Raw genomic sequence first — 17,142 nt, 5'->3', positions numbered from 1 at the left:
CAGATCGAGGGAGATTATCAGTGGTCTTGTATGTCTTCCATTTTCTAATAATTGCTCCCACGGTTGATTTCTTCACACCAAGCTGCTTACCTATTGCAGATTCAGTCTTCCCAGCCTGGTGCAGGTCTACAAGGTCTGCAGGTTTGTTTCTGGTGTCCTTTGACAGCTCTTTGGTCTTGGCCATGGTGGAGTTTGGAGTTGGACTGTTTGAGGTTGTGGACAGGTGTCTTTTATACTGATCACGAGTTCAAACAGATGCCATTAATACAGGTAACGAGTGGAGGACAGAGAAGCCTCTTAAAGAAGAAGTTACAGGTCTGTGAGAGCCAGAAATCTTGCTTGCTTGTAGGTGACCAAATACTTATTTTACCGAGGAATTTACCAATTAATTCTTTAAAAATCCTACAGTGTGATTTTCTGGATTTTTTTTTCTCATTTTGTCTCTCATATCTGAGGTATACCTATGATGAAAATTACAGGCCTCTCTCATCTTTTTAAGTGGGAGAACTTGCACAATTGGTGGCTGACTAAATACTTTTTTGCCCCACTGTAAATAGTAACAGTGATACTTACTAGTCTTTGGAACAGGGCTAACACGTACACTATATTGATTTAAATGTGAAGACTTGCACTGTGGAAAGTAGTAAACCACAAGATAGCTTTGAATGTGTTGTGATAAGCTGTGGTTAGCCACTCAAGACTAATGGAGGATGTTTAATGGGGTTAAAAGTCTTTAAGCAGGACAGACTTTTGATCTAGTTATCCTAAAATCTGTCTCGAGTCTTTGTGGAAGGCTGTCAATGGACTGAAACAACTGCGTAATGACAATCCGGGATTTACTTTACGTATTAGAGAGTCAACAGCACAGCTAGACACCAATGAACAATGAGAGTCAACATCTAAATGTGCTTGATGACTAGAATTTCCAATGGATGTGAGGGTGTGTGGCCTTTAGGAAGAGCAGTTTGCCAAAATGAAGACAACCAATGATATTTGAAAATTATCTGTTTTTACAGATATCAAAATAAGTGAAGTGAGTATTATACTGCGTTGAGGTATTCTGGAAATGGATGATCACAAGAGTTGGGAGAAAAACAAAGATTTTTCAGAAGTCCTTTCCAAGAAATTACAATCACTGGCTTGTGCATTGCCTCCACCCTTAAAGGGATAGTTCATATAGAAATGAAAATTCTGACATCTATTAATCTCCCTCATGTCGTTCCAAACCCATGTGAAATTCATTCATCAGTGAAACACAGATGAAGATGTTTTTAATGAAACATGACAGATCACTGTGAAAGAAAAAAAGATTTGTTCTTGTGCATTAAGCAAGTATGGCAGAGCTGCCATTGACCATATCTGATGTGCTTAAATCACTGTTCAAAAAAAAAAAAAAAAAAATCAAATAAAGTGACCATGCCTTTGCAGAAGACTTCATATGGATTACTTTTACGATGACTTTTGATGAAATTTTGGTTGAATGGTCTTTCAGTGGAGGGACAGAAACCTCTCAGGTTTCGTCATCATTACAAAGATGGTTTGGAGCAACATGAGGGAGAGAAATTGCAGTTAATCAAACTACTTAAATCACACAAAGGTATGCATGAAATCCTTCTGTGGAAAATAAAAGATATTTTGAGAAAAAGTATTTTTTTCCTATAATGGAAGTCAATGACAAACAAAACCAACATTCTTCAAAATATTTTTTGTGTTCTGCAGATGAGTCATACAGATCAGTAAGTGATGACAGAATTTTCAATTTTGGGTGAGCTATCCCTTTAAAATGATAAAGCTTTATTAATACAGAGACTTTTTATTATTTTCTTCGAGCTCTGGGGAACTATTCCATTAAGGTCTGATTTTCTACTTTCTGCATTACACACAGTTTCACCTCAAGCAAATAAAACCAGGTCATCATTCATTCCAGCTTTCTCAGACCTGAGGCTCAGAAAGATGAATGGAAAGAGTTTTCACCATCTCATTCAACATGGCAGCACATTACTTAGATTAAGGTGGGAGACACAGTAAAGCCAACTTCCCCTGACAATAGAACAGCACCAAATTTGTTAGAAAAGAAACCGCTTCAAGAAACCTGTTTCAAGCCCTAACAACTTCCATTAGAACTACATGATACAAGTTGTTCAGACCTAAGAGTAGTCTGACACAAGGGATAGAGAAGAGTTTAATTTTCACCTATCCTGTGAGTGACTATCACAATTGAGAGCTTTTATTTCGTTGAGTTGAAGGCAAAGGCAGACGAAAGACCATCCATCATACATCTTATGTTTAAATTTATCTTTTTGCTTGTCTGTAGATTGATGCAGGTCATTATCGAACCCCCGCGGACAAAATCTCTGGCAAGAACAGTCGAGTCATCTTACTATTGCTCTGCCATCACTTATTTCACGCCAACTAAATCAGTGTAAGAATCGAGCAAGAAATGTAATGTGCATTTGATTATTTGTGCCATGAAAACCTTTCAAATAGCACAAATTGCATCTGATGTATTTTTTACAGATGAGTCAAGTACATAGATCTAAATGAGAGCCATGTGTGTGAATGTTTACATGTTCTCACATGTGGAGTCTGGTAAGGGATATTTGTGCTGTGGTTTATGTTCCTTATTAAAAGCTGGGCTCCAAAAATCTGAGCTGAAGAGGATTTGCCCAAATCATTCACTCTAAGGTAGTGGCCTTGAACTGATGGTTAACTCAAAATTAGGTTGCAGGTTTCAAGGATCTGTCACTTTTGGTTGGGCTCCAGACTCTGCTCTAGCCCTGGCCATTATCCGGGGTCCCTGATCTTCCGGAGCCTTCCTGGTCCATCCATCTACTGAGCCCTGCCTGTGCAACTTCTCGTCTTATGAGTATTAAGCATGGTATTTGGATCTCCTATTTCGTTCGGATTGGTTCATTGTTACTGCATGTTTTATTTTTGTTGTAAGTACACATGTTGAGTGTTCATTCCTTTGCTGTGTACTCTTGTCAGCAACCCAGGCTCATTGAAAATATATGCCTCTAAATACATTTCTGCAACACCGTTATTATGTACCTTACTGCACATTTTGCGGCAGTTTTAAAGTGAAATGTCCAGGGAGTGGCGCTAAAACACACGTTCAATACGTGACATTTTTAATACAGTACGTTGGTACAGGCACGTATTCCTGCGTTTTTATTACGCTGCTTGAGGTACGTATTGTGGCTGTTCAGAATTAAAAAATCCGGGATTGTTTCTAAAGGTTAATGCTCTATCGTGTTGGAAATATCCCCTACACCAAACCCAACCCTAAACCTACCCTATAATGTTAACAAATGCAAAAGTGATACGTGACCCTGGACCACAAAACCAGTCATAAGGGTCATTTTTTTGAAATTGAGATTTATACATCATCTGAAAACTGATGCTTTCCATTGATGTATGGTTTGTTAGGATATGACAATATTTGGCCGAGATACAACTATTTGAAAATCTGGAATCTGAGGGTGCAAAAAAAAAATCAAAATATTGAGAAAATATTCAGTTGTCCAAATGAAGTTCTTAGCAACACGTATTACTAATCAAAAATAAGTTTTGATACATTTAGGGTAGGAATTTACAAAATATCTTCATGGAACATGATCTTTACTTAATATCCTAATGATTTTTGGCATAAATAAAAATGTATCATTTTGACCCATACAATGTATTTTTGGCTATTGCTACAAATATACCCTTGCTTCTTATGACTGGTTTTGTGCTCCAGGGTTACATATAAAAACATATTTGTTTATGCAACTGTGCTATTTTCACTTTCCCATGTGGATTTGAGCGGTTTTGTCGAACCGTAGTCTCACGGGGTTTATACCTGAGCTCTTCATCTCTCAAGTACAATGCCGTCGTAGCGTGAGCTACTGAGCAAATCTACTGAATTAGAAAACGTGTGCTTTTGAAGCTGTATATGTGATGACAACGTTCATAAGTATCAATTTTAAAATCGTGCAGGATATTAAAATTGTTTTGAAGTCATAACATAATATTCTGCAAGCAATTGTGTGAACTCTGTACCTGTAAATCATACTTTGTTTTACTACCTCTAGTGTTCAATTCAACTGGAAACAGCAGTGATTCATACATATAGGTACGTTTTTTCAGTTTTGCAGAAATTTATATAGAGGCATGTATTTTCCAATGAGTCTATGTTGCTTGTCAGGCCTTTTGTTTTTGTTGAGCACCTGGTTTTCATTGGCTGGGTGCTCGTGTTGCCATGTTTGGTGCAGCACATGGCTTGTGAAGCTTTTCATTGGCCACGTGCTTTCATATTGTCATGTTTTGTGTGAGCACATGACTTCTGTTTGTTTCTATATGCCATTTGTTCTCCTATCTTTAATCTTAACTGCGCCCTTCTAGTTTATCCCACCGGTCCTCTTTTGTTTAACTCGTCTAATGTTACTGTGTTGCCTGGTCCTGTCCTGCCTTGTTGATTCAGTGTTTTTATTCCTAATTTTTTAACTTTATTTTTTAATTACTAAAAAGCCCACTGCACTCTGCACACTCTTTGAGTTCAAACCCAACCATGCCAGCAGGTCTGTTCGGGTTGCAGCTGGGAAAAACTATGGTAAATGCAAGTAACAATGTAACAAACCATATAAATAATGCATAATTAGGATAGCAATAAATAAATAAATAAATAAATAAATAAATAAATGACCATACTTCAAAGGATATGTTTCATGTTTCATATTGTCAAAGGTTGTACATCCATACAAATATTATGATATTTTACTGCAGAATTGTCTCTTAATAATATGGCTTATGCTAATATATTTGACCCAGTGTTTGTTCAATGTGTTGGTAAATCACACTACTCAAACGTTGTTAATGCATTTTCCTATTCAGACTTTGTCTTGTTAATAATTCTGCATATTGTTGATGGGCCAATCCCCAACTAATGGTAATATTTCACATAATTAATTTTGAGGATTGTGTTACCTTTGAACAATAAATATGTCTCGTTGAACATTTGTCTAAGGCAAAATCTCAGCTATGGCTGTTTGTCATGGTTGGATGAAAGCTAGAGATGTTAAAAGGAGGAACAGACATCTGCATCAGTATAAATATATATTAGATTGTAGACAGGCCATGTGCTGGTGACGTATTTGCACATGTAGACTTTCAGATTCTCTCAAAATCCCACAATCAGCAGAACACTTGACAAATTGACTGTAAATGGTGGTTAAAACTGATGTGTGTCATTGTTTGGATGGTAAAATACTTTTGCCTATCTCAGTTTAATGTGCAGAGACAACTTTAAGTAGCCATTTATTAGGTTGATTTCCCACAAGAGTGTAAACACTGTCTCTCTATAATGCTATGAAAACATCTCTATTTGAGTGGCCCAGTGTGTCAACTTCTGGCTCCACCAATGGTGTAACTGCTTATATAAGCGACATCGTATAGCAACATCATTCAGATGGCTAGCTGGAAAGTGTGTGGTTCACTTATATTTGATAGCATATTTTGTGAACTCAATGCATTACATTTTCACATAATTCCGAATATATTTAGCTGTTGCAAACTACCATACCAAATGGATGACACATAACAACATTAGCATGCAATTTGTACAGAAGTGCAAACGAAGCCATGTGATCCATGACTAGCTGAAAAAGACCCAAAACATATCTTGATTATTTTTTAGCCATTTTTTTTTTTTATAGTTAATTTGCATCTCAATAAATTTAACCCTCTGGGGTCGACAAACGCGTATACGCGTTTTTAGGCAGATTTTCCTGATAAGGTCGAAATGAGCTTGAATTACTCTGCCATTTTTGATCGTACAGATAAGAGCAATACACCATTCGAATCTGTAAGGGGTCTACTTTTATTTGTATACACTCATAATAACAACTAAACTTTGTGCTTTTGAAGAATAAAGAAAACAAACAGGGTGCGCTCTCTGTATTCTCCGTCTCCGCGAACTGCTTTTTGAAACACGTCATTACAATGAACTGTAACTCAGCAAATACTCCACACAGAGACATGAGAAATATATCTATAGAAAGCTTGACATGTCTACTGTTAAATGAAGTAAGTCTTACCGAAAACAAATATTTTGTGATAAAGTAATCCGTATGAAACCAAGGACATTATCTCTAATTAGGTCACGCCCACGTGCTGCTCGCGCTTTTGTTATTACAAATCTCCACGCGAGCCACGCGGCATGTAAACGGCCACACCACCATAAACAAAGCAGCAACGCGTTCATCTCAGATACTTTTCAGTTTTGGAAGAACACGCTGTGAGGAATAAGCCTTGTATTTACCTCAGAAACGCGCTGAGAGGAAAAAGAGTTGTATTTACCCCCAGAAGACGTGCTGAGAGGAAAAAGCTTTGTTTACCTCACAAACAGAACGCGAGCGAGCTGGAGCCGGCGGAGGAGGAGACATTTTATACCGAGTAAGTAATGTTTCTTATTGGCATTCGATAATGTGTTGTTGTGACAAAGTTGAACGCATTTATTAGGTGAACTTTTCCCAAACTATAACTCCAAAATAAAATGTGTGAAATCGAGTGCAACATTTTGAAATATGTTCATTGCATTTAAATGTTGCACGACGTGAGGATAGTTATATGTTCTATAAATGATTTTATATATCAATGATATAAAAGTAATGTCTAAGAAAGTTTAGACCAATCTTTACTGTGAAGTAGCCTACTCTGTTTGCAAATACCTGCTCAAACATGTTTATAATAAGCTTAACAATAATAATTTAGTTTCTCAGTTATAAAATGTTGTTTTTGTATTGTATGATAATACATGCAAAGCATGTGGGCATCTATGTTATAAAATCACGTGGGCAATATTGGTGATTGCTAATGTAATAATATAGTTGCTCCTGATAAGCCTATTGTCACAAACAGAGACGTGAACCAAGGGTAAGTGAAAGACAATGATATTTATTGACTGGAACTGGGGATGGAATATGACGTGAGTCTGAGGTGAGTAACTTGGTGAATGAGATAGTCCAATGGGGCTTTTGCGGAGAGTGACTGAATCCTCTGTTTGCAGGGTGATCGCAGAACGGGAACCAGGAAGCTTGGGAATCCCAACCCTGGGGGGGTAGTTGGGAGCTGGTATGTGACTTTGTTGATCTGCCTCTGGATCTTGAACGGACCAATGTAGCGGGGACTCAGCTTCTTACAGGGCAGGCGGAGTCGCAGATCACGGGTGGACAACCACAGTCCGCGAAGGCTTTATGTCTCCGCACTGCCCGTTGCAGGTGGATGTGCGCTGAGTCCCACACTCTCTCGCTCACTCGGAACCAGTGGTCTACAGCTGGAACCTCTGATGGCTCTCCCGTCCACGGGAAGAGCGGTGGTTGGTAGCCGAGTATGCACTGGAACGGTGTTAGGCCGGTTGTGTTCTGACGGAGGGAATTTTGTGCATACTCGGCCCACGGGAGGAAACAGCTCCAGCTGTACTGATCTTCTTGACAGTATGCCCGGAGGTACCGTCCGAGTTCTTGGATCTTCCGCTCGGTCTGGCCGTTTGTCTGAGGATGTTAACCAGAAGATAGACTCACTGTGACTCCTAACAAGCGAAAGAAGGTTTTCCAGACGTGGGATATGAATTGTGGCCTGACACAATATCCTCGGGTATTCCGAAATTTCTGAAAATGTTGTGAAACAGGTGTTCAGCTGTTTCTAGTGCAGTGGGCAAGCCGGGGAGAGGAATTAGCTTACATCCCTTAGAGAAGTGGTCTACCACCACAAGGATGCAGGTGTTCCCATCGGATTCTGGAAGGTCGGTTACAAAATCAATTCCATGGTGGGACCATGGTCTACGTGGAATGGGGAGAGGTACAAGCTTGCCCACAGGTAGGTGACGGGGAGTGGAAGACGTGGCACAGACTGAGCAACTGCGGACGTACCTGGTGACATCACGGGACATACTGGGCCACCAGTACCGAGCTTGGAGGAGCGAGATGGTCCGCTGGCTGCCTGGATGTCCAGAGCCCGGTACAGAGTGAACTGAGCCCAGAAGGGACTGCCGTTGGGAAGATGGGACGAATGTCTTCCCTTCTGGGCCTCCCAGCGGAGTAGGTTCTGTGAGGGTGGTGGCTCTGATGTCCTTATCTAGGTCCCAGACGATGGGGTTGACTATTAGGGCTGGAGGGAGAATAGGTTCCGGATCTGTGGGGGAATCTGGTGAGTGACAGGGACTTGGACTTCCCTTGGAGCAGGGTGGGGAGTGGGGCTGTGAGCAGACTGAAATTCTTAATGAAACGGCGATAGAAATTGGCAAATCCAAGGAATCTTTGGAGTTCCTTCACAGTTTGAGGGGTTGGCCATTCGGAAACTGCTGTTACCTTCCCCTGGTCCATCTGGATTCCCTCCTCACCGATGATGTACATGATATATAGCAGCCGCATATTCAAATGATAAACATTCACGTGAGACGCTCAAATATGTAAACACCCACATCACCTCTGTAAACTAAGTGTGAAGATTTATCAAGTTCATCTAAGATACTTTTTGTTTTTTTGGAAGTCACGCTGAGAGGAATAACCCAGAATTTACCTCAGACGCGATGCACAGCTTGATCCAGTGGAGGATCTCGTTCTGATGAGTAAGATTACTTGTGCTAGTTGTTATTAGGGCTGCACGATATATCGCATGCGATATTTAATACGCATCTTGTCAGTAAAGCCGGTTCTGTAATCAGCGGTAATTTCCATCATGTGCGTGATTTCACATGGAGCTGCATTTACCAAACAGAGCTGTGGTTCACTAACAAGCTGCGCAAATCCACGTTCATTATCAGTTACATTTTTGTAACTTCAAAAAATTACAGTTGAACCACTGATGTCACATGGGCTATTTTAATGATGTCCTAACTACTTTTTTGGACCTTGAATGTGGTAGTTGTGTTGCTGTCTATGCAAGGTCAGAAAGCTCTCGGATTTCATCAAAAATAACTTATTTTGTGTTCTGAAGATGAACGAAGGTCTTATGGGTTTGGAACTAGGGATGGGATGATACACCTACCTCCTGATTCGATGCTATCACAATACTTGGGTGCCGATACGGTATGTATTGCGATTTTTTTGAAGAATTTCGATTCTACAAGTATTGCAATTCGATATTGCTGTGTGTGTTGTGATTTTTGTTTTTTGTTTTTAACTCTAGAGTCTAGACCATGGGAAAAGCTGAATGATACACTTAATATACAGACTGTCACAATTTAAAAAAAAAAACCCACACATCTTAGCAGTCACTGTTGCGATTCGATACTACAGTTTTGTTTGCTTATTAAAGACTAGACAATGGAAAATAGTTGATTATACCCTTAAAAGAGACTTTATATGATGAGTCATATTAACAAAAACAATGCATCACATTTTTATAAACTTTTATTTCAAGAGCATACACATACACGGTGTATATTTGAAGTACCTTTAACCATGAAACTTTAAAGTACCAAAGCCCTGAACTTGCACATGAATATAATAGTCAAATGTTCATCAAAATGAGTAGAAAAAATACTTTCTGAAATAAAATAAAGTGCTATGTTACTTTGCATACCGTTTCAGTCATGTTTAGTCATGTTTTCCCGGCAGTTGGGATTCAAAACGTGAAGGTGCAGAAAGAATTCTGGAAGAGGTTTCATCCTCTGCCTCCATCATGGTTTTGCTTTCTTACGCCGGCTTTAAACGTATACGACGTCATCTAATGCAGCGGCACTGCGCACGCAGACCGATCACTGTATGACATCAAAGCACCGTGAGAGCTACAGAGAACAGACGCTCCGTATGCTTTCGAATCGTTCTCGCGATACTTTGATGTAGAAACCTGCACGGGATGGATTTTTCAGTCCCGCTCTCGCAAGATTCTGTCCCGCGCCCACCGACTCCTGCAGATATATATCTTATCTGGTCCCGCTCCTGCCCTCGACATTCATGTTTTGTACCGCTCCCGCCCACAAAAGCCTGCATAAAAGTAATCTATATAGATTTTTTTGCAGTACATCGAAGCTCCACAACATCCCAGCATAAACACTCCCGATAAATTATTTGTTATTTAGGCTAAGCATCAACATTCTGTTAATTTTAACAGAAAAGCAAGCATGGCACGGGCTGCTGCGTGCATGGTTTAGCATGGCAGAAAACGACCAGCGCTTCTTTTATTAAAACTAAAAGCTGACATCTCAGTTCATTGCGATCTCATAAAGCTCTGTTATAACAAAATGAACATATGCACAATGAATCTTTCACAATGTCTAATGTTAACGCATGTTAATCATTTTAATGTTAATATCAGTTGTTATTTTTGCTTTTGTGCAACAGATAAATAACAATTTATATGTTTATGTTTAGATAATTTCTATTTTGCAGGAGTCCCGCGAATCATTTTATTCTCCCGCATCCCGCACACACACACACGCACACACACACACACACACACGAATCTATTCCCGCCCGCACCCGCACTCGCCCATTAAGAGTTGTCCCGTGCCGCACCCTGTTGCAGGTCTCTACTTTGATGTTATATGCTGATCGTCTGCGCGGTGCTGCTCCAAGTCGAACACACCTATACATTTCGCCCTCTGTTGGAATTACAAAGCGCTAACTTCTTCCCACCACCTCTTAAGAAAAATAAAATAATTTAATAAAAATCGATTCTGAGGTAAACCAATCCATTTTTAAATCGTTTTAAAAAGAATTGCGATAGGTGAATCAATTTTTTTCTTCCACCCCTATTTGGAACAACATGAAGGTGAGTAATTAATGACAGAATTTTAATTTTTGGGTGAACTATCCCTTTAAGTTAAAAGTGCTCATGTGGCTGGTGCCATGCAATGAACCCTACCCCCACAGCAACCAGAACCAAACCGTGGCTCCAAAACCATGATATGAACTGAACCATGGTATTGGTATATCGTTACACCCCAACCCTGCTATCTAAATTTTAATGACAGATCTTGGCATTTTAATGACATGCCTTTAACTAATACAAACTATAAAGAAGTGCATTAAAATCATTCACAAACTCAATCTGTAAACTGATGACTCAAGATGACTGGAGTGACACACAGGAAATGATGAGTCAGTCCAGTGAATCACAGAGACATATAACACATTGAGGGTGGTTGGATAATTAACAGAGAGGTCCCCGATAGCATTTAACATGCCTGGAAGTAAATTTTCACTTTCTTTTCCTGATCCAAAATGTTGGGCAATCCGGGCCGGCAGCCTGCCAGCGTTGGGAAACAGAGCTAAACAATGAGACTACGCTATTCTAGTATGTCAAAAGAAACATGTCAACACCAACCTTGACTCTCAAAACCCCAGTGTACATGTGCACCAAAAACGCTAAGCCCCAGATGTGCAAAAGCATCAGGGGAGAACAGCCAAAACCATGGGGCCTACTACATACTAGCTAACATGTCATCATTATCCTGTGGAGACTGGAAAAGTAACAGAGGTCCTTCTGTTTGTAATGGATACTATTGCAACACTCTTCCCAGTGTCCTTTTATAGAGCCTTAGTCTGCCTAACACACACACACACACACACACACACACACACACACACACACACACACACACAACACATGCACATATACACTCACACAGGGATGGTAATAGGATCCCATCCACCAGTCAGTAAAATACAGTGATGTGAGGCAAAGGGTTTTTTCTATATTCTCCAAGCAGTTTCCATTATTTACTATTATTTCAGTATGATCTATCATTAGCAAAGTGACACACTTATAATGCCTTCAAGATGTTGTGTGGTAAAAATTCCTCTAAGACCTCCTGCAATTTTATTTTTGTCAACTTAATTTAGTAGAGAAAAAAAAATAAAAATAGTTGCAAAGGCATACTGCTGGCGATTTTAACTCACACTCTCTCAAGCCTGAGAGGCATACGACCCCGTGCCTCTAAAACACAGGTTTACACATGATTTTTGCCACCTATCCACCCAGTCTGAGTTACACTAAGAGACTCAAATTCTTGGTGTCACACTGACCTTAAAGATCGGAAACAAACTGCTCAAACAAATGATTCTGTCGTGTATTTGGGGAACTTTCCTCATTATGAACAATACAATTGGCACTCAAACTCTAACATGATCATATTACTTCCCGGTTCTTGGCTTATTTCGAGTTGGACATGACTGAACACTGTACTGAGTGAGTAGTTCAGGCATCAACAGAATTTGCAAATGATTCATTCATTAAAATCAAAAAGTACACCCATGGTCTGTCTACAGTACAGACCAAAAAAGTATCTTTGTTCCTTGAGAATGCTTAAGTTTGTTTATTTCTAACAGTTTTTTTGTTTTGTTTTGTTTTTTCTCTTGTACAGTTTTGTAAAAAATGTAAAATAAATTCAAACCTTGTGCAAACACATAAATAGTTTTCCACTGTGGTAACCTATACCTTCTTCTCAAAGTCATAAATGTAATCCTTGATCAGGATCAGACATACTTTTCCTATCCTGCTGGGCCACTTCTTCCTCATTATGTCCTGCATCGAGGAAGGGGGAGGATGACTGATTTTTACTACATATTTAATCTAGCTTAGAGCTGGGTATTATCGGCAGACAGCAATATAAATCATTTCTTACACTGTCTATATACACTACTACTAAAATTATTGAATATTTAAGTTATGTTTTTGAAATGAGTCTCTCAATGCTCAGGCTTAATTTATTGGGTCAAATACACTAAAACAGTAATATTACTACAATTTAAAAGTTTCTATTTTAATATATTTTGAAATATAAAAATTTTACAAAATAAATATTATAAAATATCAATTTATCCCTATGGTGGCAAAGCTGAATTTTCAGCAGCCATTACTCCAGTCTTCAGTGCTAATATGCTGATGTTTGGTTATACTGCAACACCAAAATGTGACAATATGCACTGTGGATGTGAAAAATGGTATGAGATAAAGAATTAATCACAATGTAGAGTTATTAAGAATGTCATTCTAGTGGTCACACGCACATATTTCTTCCTGGTGTTTCAAATGAGTCTCTTGTAAACACTTGTGTTCAGCTTTCATTGAGAAAACTAAGGCTAATGGCCATTAACACAATTGCATGGGAAAAGGTATCAACACCCCCGCTACTGCACGTGATAAAGCATTATGAAATTGTTCATGTACAGATTGAAAAATGAATAGATTTATGCATTTCAAAAATACAAATGTATAAAAAATAAAAATACATTTTGCCCCAAACGAGTCACCTGAACAGCAGTACTCATTGTACATATTGTACACATACTATACACAGTAGGATTGCAGAACTTGCCCTGCGGATGTATGTCAAGCTATGTGTGTGAGAGAGAGAGTACACATTTCAGCTTAGATATCATGTTTTTTTTGTTGTTGTTGTAAGTGTTTGTTGCACATTTTGATTCCTGATGACAGGGGTAGAGGGCTCCCACATAAAGCACCGTCATGATAGATAATAGCGTTCCATCCAGAGTCAAACTGTTCCTAGTTTTGGTTTTGTTCAAACCCACCATGGAGAAAACTCTCTCTGCATCTGTATTTGAGTGGGGAAGCCACAGTGCTTTATATGAGAGCCCTCTACCTGTCATCAAGACATCAAAACGCAGCAAACACAACAGAAAAAAAATAAGCTGAAATGTGTACTCTCTCTCTCACACACACACACACTCATGTTTGTTTTAGTGGTTTACGGGGACTCTCCATAGGCGTAATGGTTTTTTTACTGTACAAACTGTATGTGCTATTGCCCTACACCAATCCTACATCTAAACCTACCCCTTACAGGAAACTGTCTGCATTTTTAGATTAAAAAAAAAAAAAAAACACCATTTAGTATGTTTTTTAAGCCTTTTGATTTACGGGGACATAGGCAGTGTCCTCATAAACCACCTTCAAATTGTCATACCCATGTCATTATACAAATTTTGTCCCCATAATAAACCACAAAAACCAGTACACACATACACATAGGCTACTGCGATACTGTATGTGTACAGTACATTGAGCACTGCTGTTCAGTTGACATGTTTGGGGCAAAATGCTAAAAAAACCAAAAACAATTATGAGGGGGTTACCTACTAAAGCAGAGGTCTTCAACCCTGCTCCTGGACCCACTGTCCTGCAAACTTTATTTCCAACCTGCTTCAGCACACCTGCATGTGTATTGTCAAGCAATCCTAAAGAGCTTGATTAGCTGCTTCAGGTGTGTTTGATTAGGGTTGGAGCTAAACTCTCCAGGATAGTGGGTCCCCAGGATCAGGGTTAAAGATCTCTGTACTACAGCATTCATCGGATCTTTCAATTTACATGTTGCTTAGTAACAAACACGCTTGCAGCGGGATCACCTAATTTACGTGGAAACAACAACATTATAATTTCTGATTGGCTGGTAGGTGGCATTTAACTCTGTATAACTTGAGACAGCTACGAACGCGACAGAGAACTTCTCTCCGTGTTCCTGTGCCTCGTCCATTAATTGTATATATAGCGGGACAAGTTATCCCTTACTTCTCAGCATGAGAAATACAAGGTGTGGCGTGAGAGCATGTGAACTGGTTGAAATGCGTGTGTCTCACGGTGAATGCGTGAGACTTGAGAGCCCTGCAATGTCATATGTCTTTAGTCAGGTTTGGCTCAAAATCAGATGGGCTGGTGTGTGAAGCCAAATCCAGTGTCATTGCTCAAGTGAAGAGAAATGCTGAGTCAATGGATACATGTTGGTTCATATAAGTATGTGTTTGTGTGAGTGACAGACAGACAGACAGACAGATAGACAGAGCGAGCTTAAAAGAGGAAGAGCACAAGAGAAACTTTTGAGGACTTTACCTTCTTGTGAGGAACAGTTGTCTGGGTCATGGCCAGCTCAAAGCTGTGAGCTCCCGTCAGCTGTGTTTTCTCCCAAAGTTTCCTCAGCTGCTTAATACACTCATCTTGACAGCACAACGCCTCACTCACTTTACTCTGCACAGACATGAAACAATGCTAGCTTGCCAAAATACACGCTACTCATAATTAGTGGTGTTTGCTAAGGCAAAAATCACACTGACCGCTGCTCACAGTAAGATAAGATTAACCACTGAGTCAATGTAATAAAATGAATAACAAAGAAACACATTACAGATAATAGAACAAGTGAGAGAAATATTAGTATGCATTTACACTCATGAGACTTAATGCACAGATTTATGTAGTCCTGTCCATTGTTATGGTTTCTATGTCAGTCATCGCATGATTTGAATACAGTTTTCATTCCCCAAACCCTGCAATGTAAACTTAGTATCATGGAAAATAAAGCTTTTATTCAAATTGTGAATGGATTGGATACAGAAAGTGAGCAAAGAGGACTTCTATCCATCAGTTTAGTTAGGCGGGAGTTATATAGTTCAATAGTTCTTATAAATACATATTTAGAGTTTATAAATTTCTATTTAATATTATAGAAGTATAATACATATAAAACATGTTACATATATTTAGCACATAGTGTACAGTATATATACAGTAAAGGGAATCCAAAACACACTATTTATTTCTCTACAAGAAATGAAAAAATCCTAAGGGTCACATTGGGACTTCTGGGAACACTACCGAGTGGACTGCTTTTCCTAAAATAAATTTGCTAAAATAAATCAGAAATTATTTGAGAGACTTGAAAATCTACAGCCAAGCTACCCATCATGTTTGGCAAATGTGTAAATTGGAAAATTAAGTTATTGCCACTTTTATTTATTTACACCCAACGGTGATACATTAACATACACACACAGACACACTTGTTTCACTAAATTAGTAAGAACATCCCATAGACTTCCACTGTTCTTATATCAGGTTAATGTTTTTTTTTTTTCAACCTGACCCCTACCAATAAACATAGCCATAACAGAAACCTCTGCAAATCACTAGATCTAAGTAAAAACATGATTTAGCCTACCTATAATCCTTTTTAACTAGTGAGAACACTTGAAATGTCTTCACTAGTCAGTTGTCATGACATTGCATTGCATAAGTGAGGACATTTGACCCTTGTAATAGCTAAATAGCTAAACAAGTAAAAACACACACACAGTGCCACAAAAACATGTCTGACTGTTACCTGCAGTGCCAGTAGCATGATTTGGATCCAGAGGTGTGGCTGACAGCTACACAGTGAGAAACAGGACTTCCCGTACAGGCAGTAGTGTCCTTTCAGTGGACAGGAGAAGGACAGCTTGGCTACACAGCCACGATGTGAGTCTGGAGCACAAACACACACATAAACACAGGAGCATGAATTGCTTATGAATTCCTTCGCCAGAAATGGAAACTATTTCCCCAAACCACAAAATATCCTAAAATAAACTCCCAGCAGCTAAACTGCTCCATCTTTTAATATAATAGTGTAGTCAGACTCCAAACCACTGCAGAAGTATTTATCAGTAAAACCAGACACTCATAAAGTTTTAGGGCATTTTAGACCTGTAGATTTGGGATGTACGATATATTGGCCACCATATCGGTATCGGCGATAAGTGTAAATTTTTCTGTTATCGAACCGATAAGAAAATTTGGCCGATATATTAAAGCCGATAAATAATGCATTATTTCCTGCAGAGGCACTTCAGATGCGCACTGTTTGCCATGATGGTTTTTAATCGCTTGAAATATTATTGGAATCACTTCAAAAAGGAAAATATGGTGAAGTGCAACATGAACAGGTCAAGTCTATCATATTATAATGAGAACATTGCTGTTAAATAATTAATGGAGTCTTTGTGCACCCGTGTTTTAGTGTGTTGTTATGGGCAGAGCGCATCCACAATGGAGCTCAACACATTCATGACTAGCACAGTTAAGTTTGCTTGTGCATTTGCAGCCTTTTGTGCAATTGTAGGTTGTAATATTGTGTTTACTTTATGCATATATATCTGATTTATCTCATAGGCCTATATACGTAATTTGGTTGGTTAAGTTAATAGATCGCTTCTGTGATCATCTTTAGCACAGCGCATGCAGCTCAAACAGCAGCGCACAACATTAATAACTATATGATTGGGACTATAATATATATAATATTATAATGAGAACATATTATAAAACATTGTGAATTCTTTGGTTTAATTTGTTGTGCGTTGTTGCGGGAAGAGCGCATCCACAACA

The 17,142-nt window shown here is 39.0% G+C and overlaps 1 protein-coding gene across 3 annotated transcripts in view; it reads right to left on the bottom strand.

Annotated features, from left to right (window-relative positions):
- The window catches only part of veph1 (ventricular zone expressed PH domain-containing 1), a 124,502-nt gene that overhangs the window by 20,173 nt on the left and 87,187 nt on the right, over positions 1–17,142 (bottom strand). For all 3 annotated transcript variants that reach the window (XM_058752122.1, XM_058752120.1, XM_058752121.1), the window contains 2 exons: positions 16,100–16,239; positions 14,833–14,967 (listed from right to left, as the gene is read on the bottom strand). In XM_058752122.1, the coding sequence (XP_058608105.1) occupies positions 14,833–14,967; positions 16,100–16,239 (275 nt within the window). The remainder of the gene's footprint in view (positions 1–14,832; positions 14,968–16,099; positions 16,240–17,142) is intronic.

Source organism: Onychostoma macrolepis, chromosome 18 (assembly GCF_012432095.1).
Source record: "Onychostoma macrolepis isolate SWU-2019 chromosome 18, ASM1243209v1, whole genome shotgun sequence".
In the NCBI taxonomy this organism is placed as follows: domain Eukaryota; kingdom Metazoa; phylum Chordata; class Actinopteri; order Cypriniformes; family Cyprinidae; genus Onychostoma; species Onychostoma macrolepis.
This window is presented reverse-complemented; position numbering and strand designations above follow the sequence as displayed.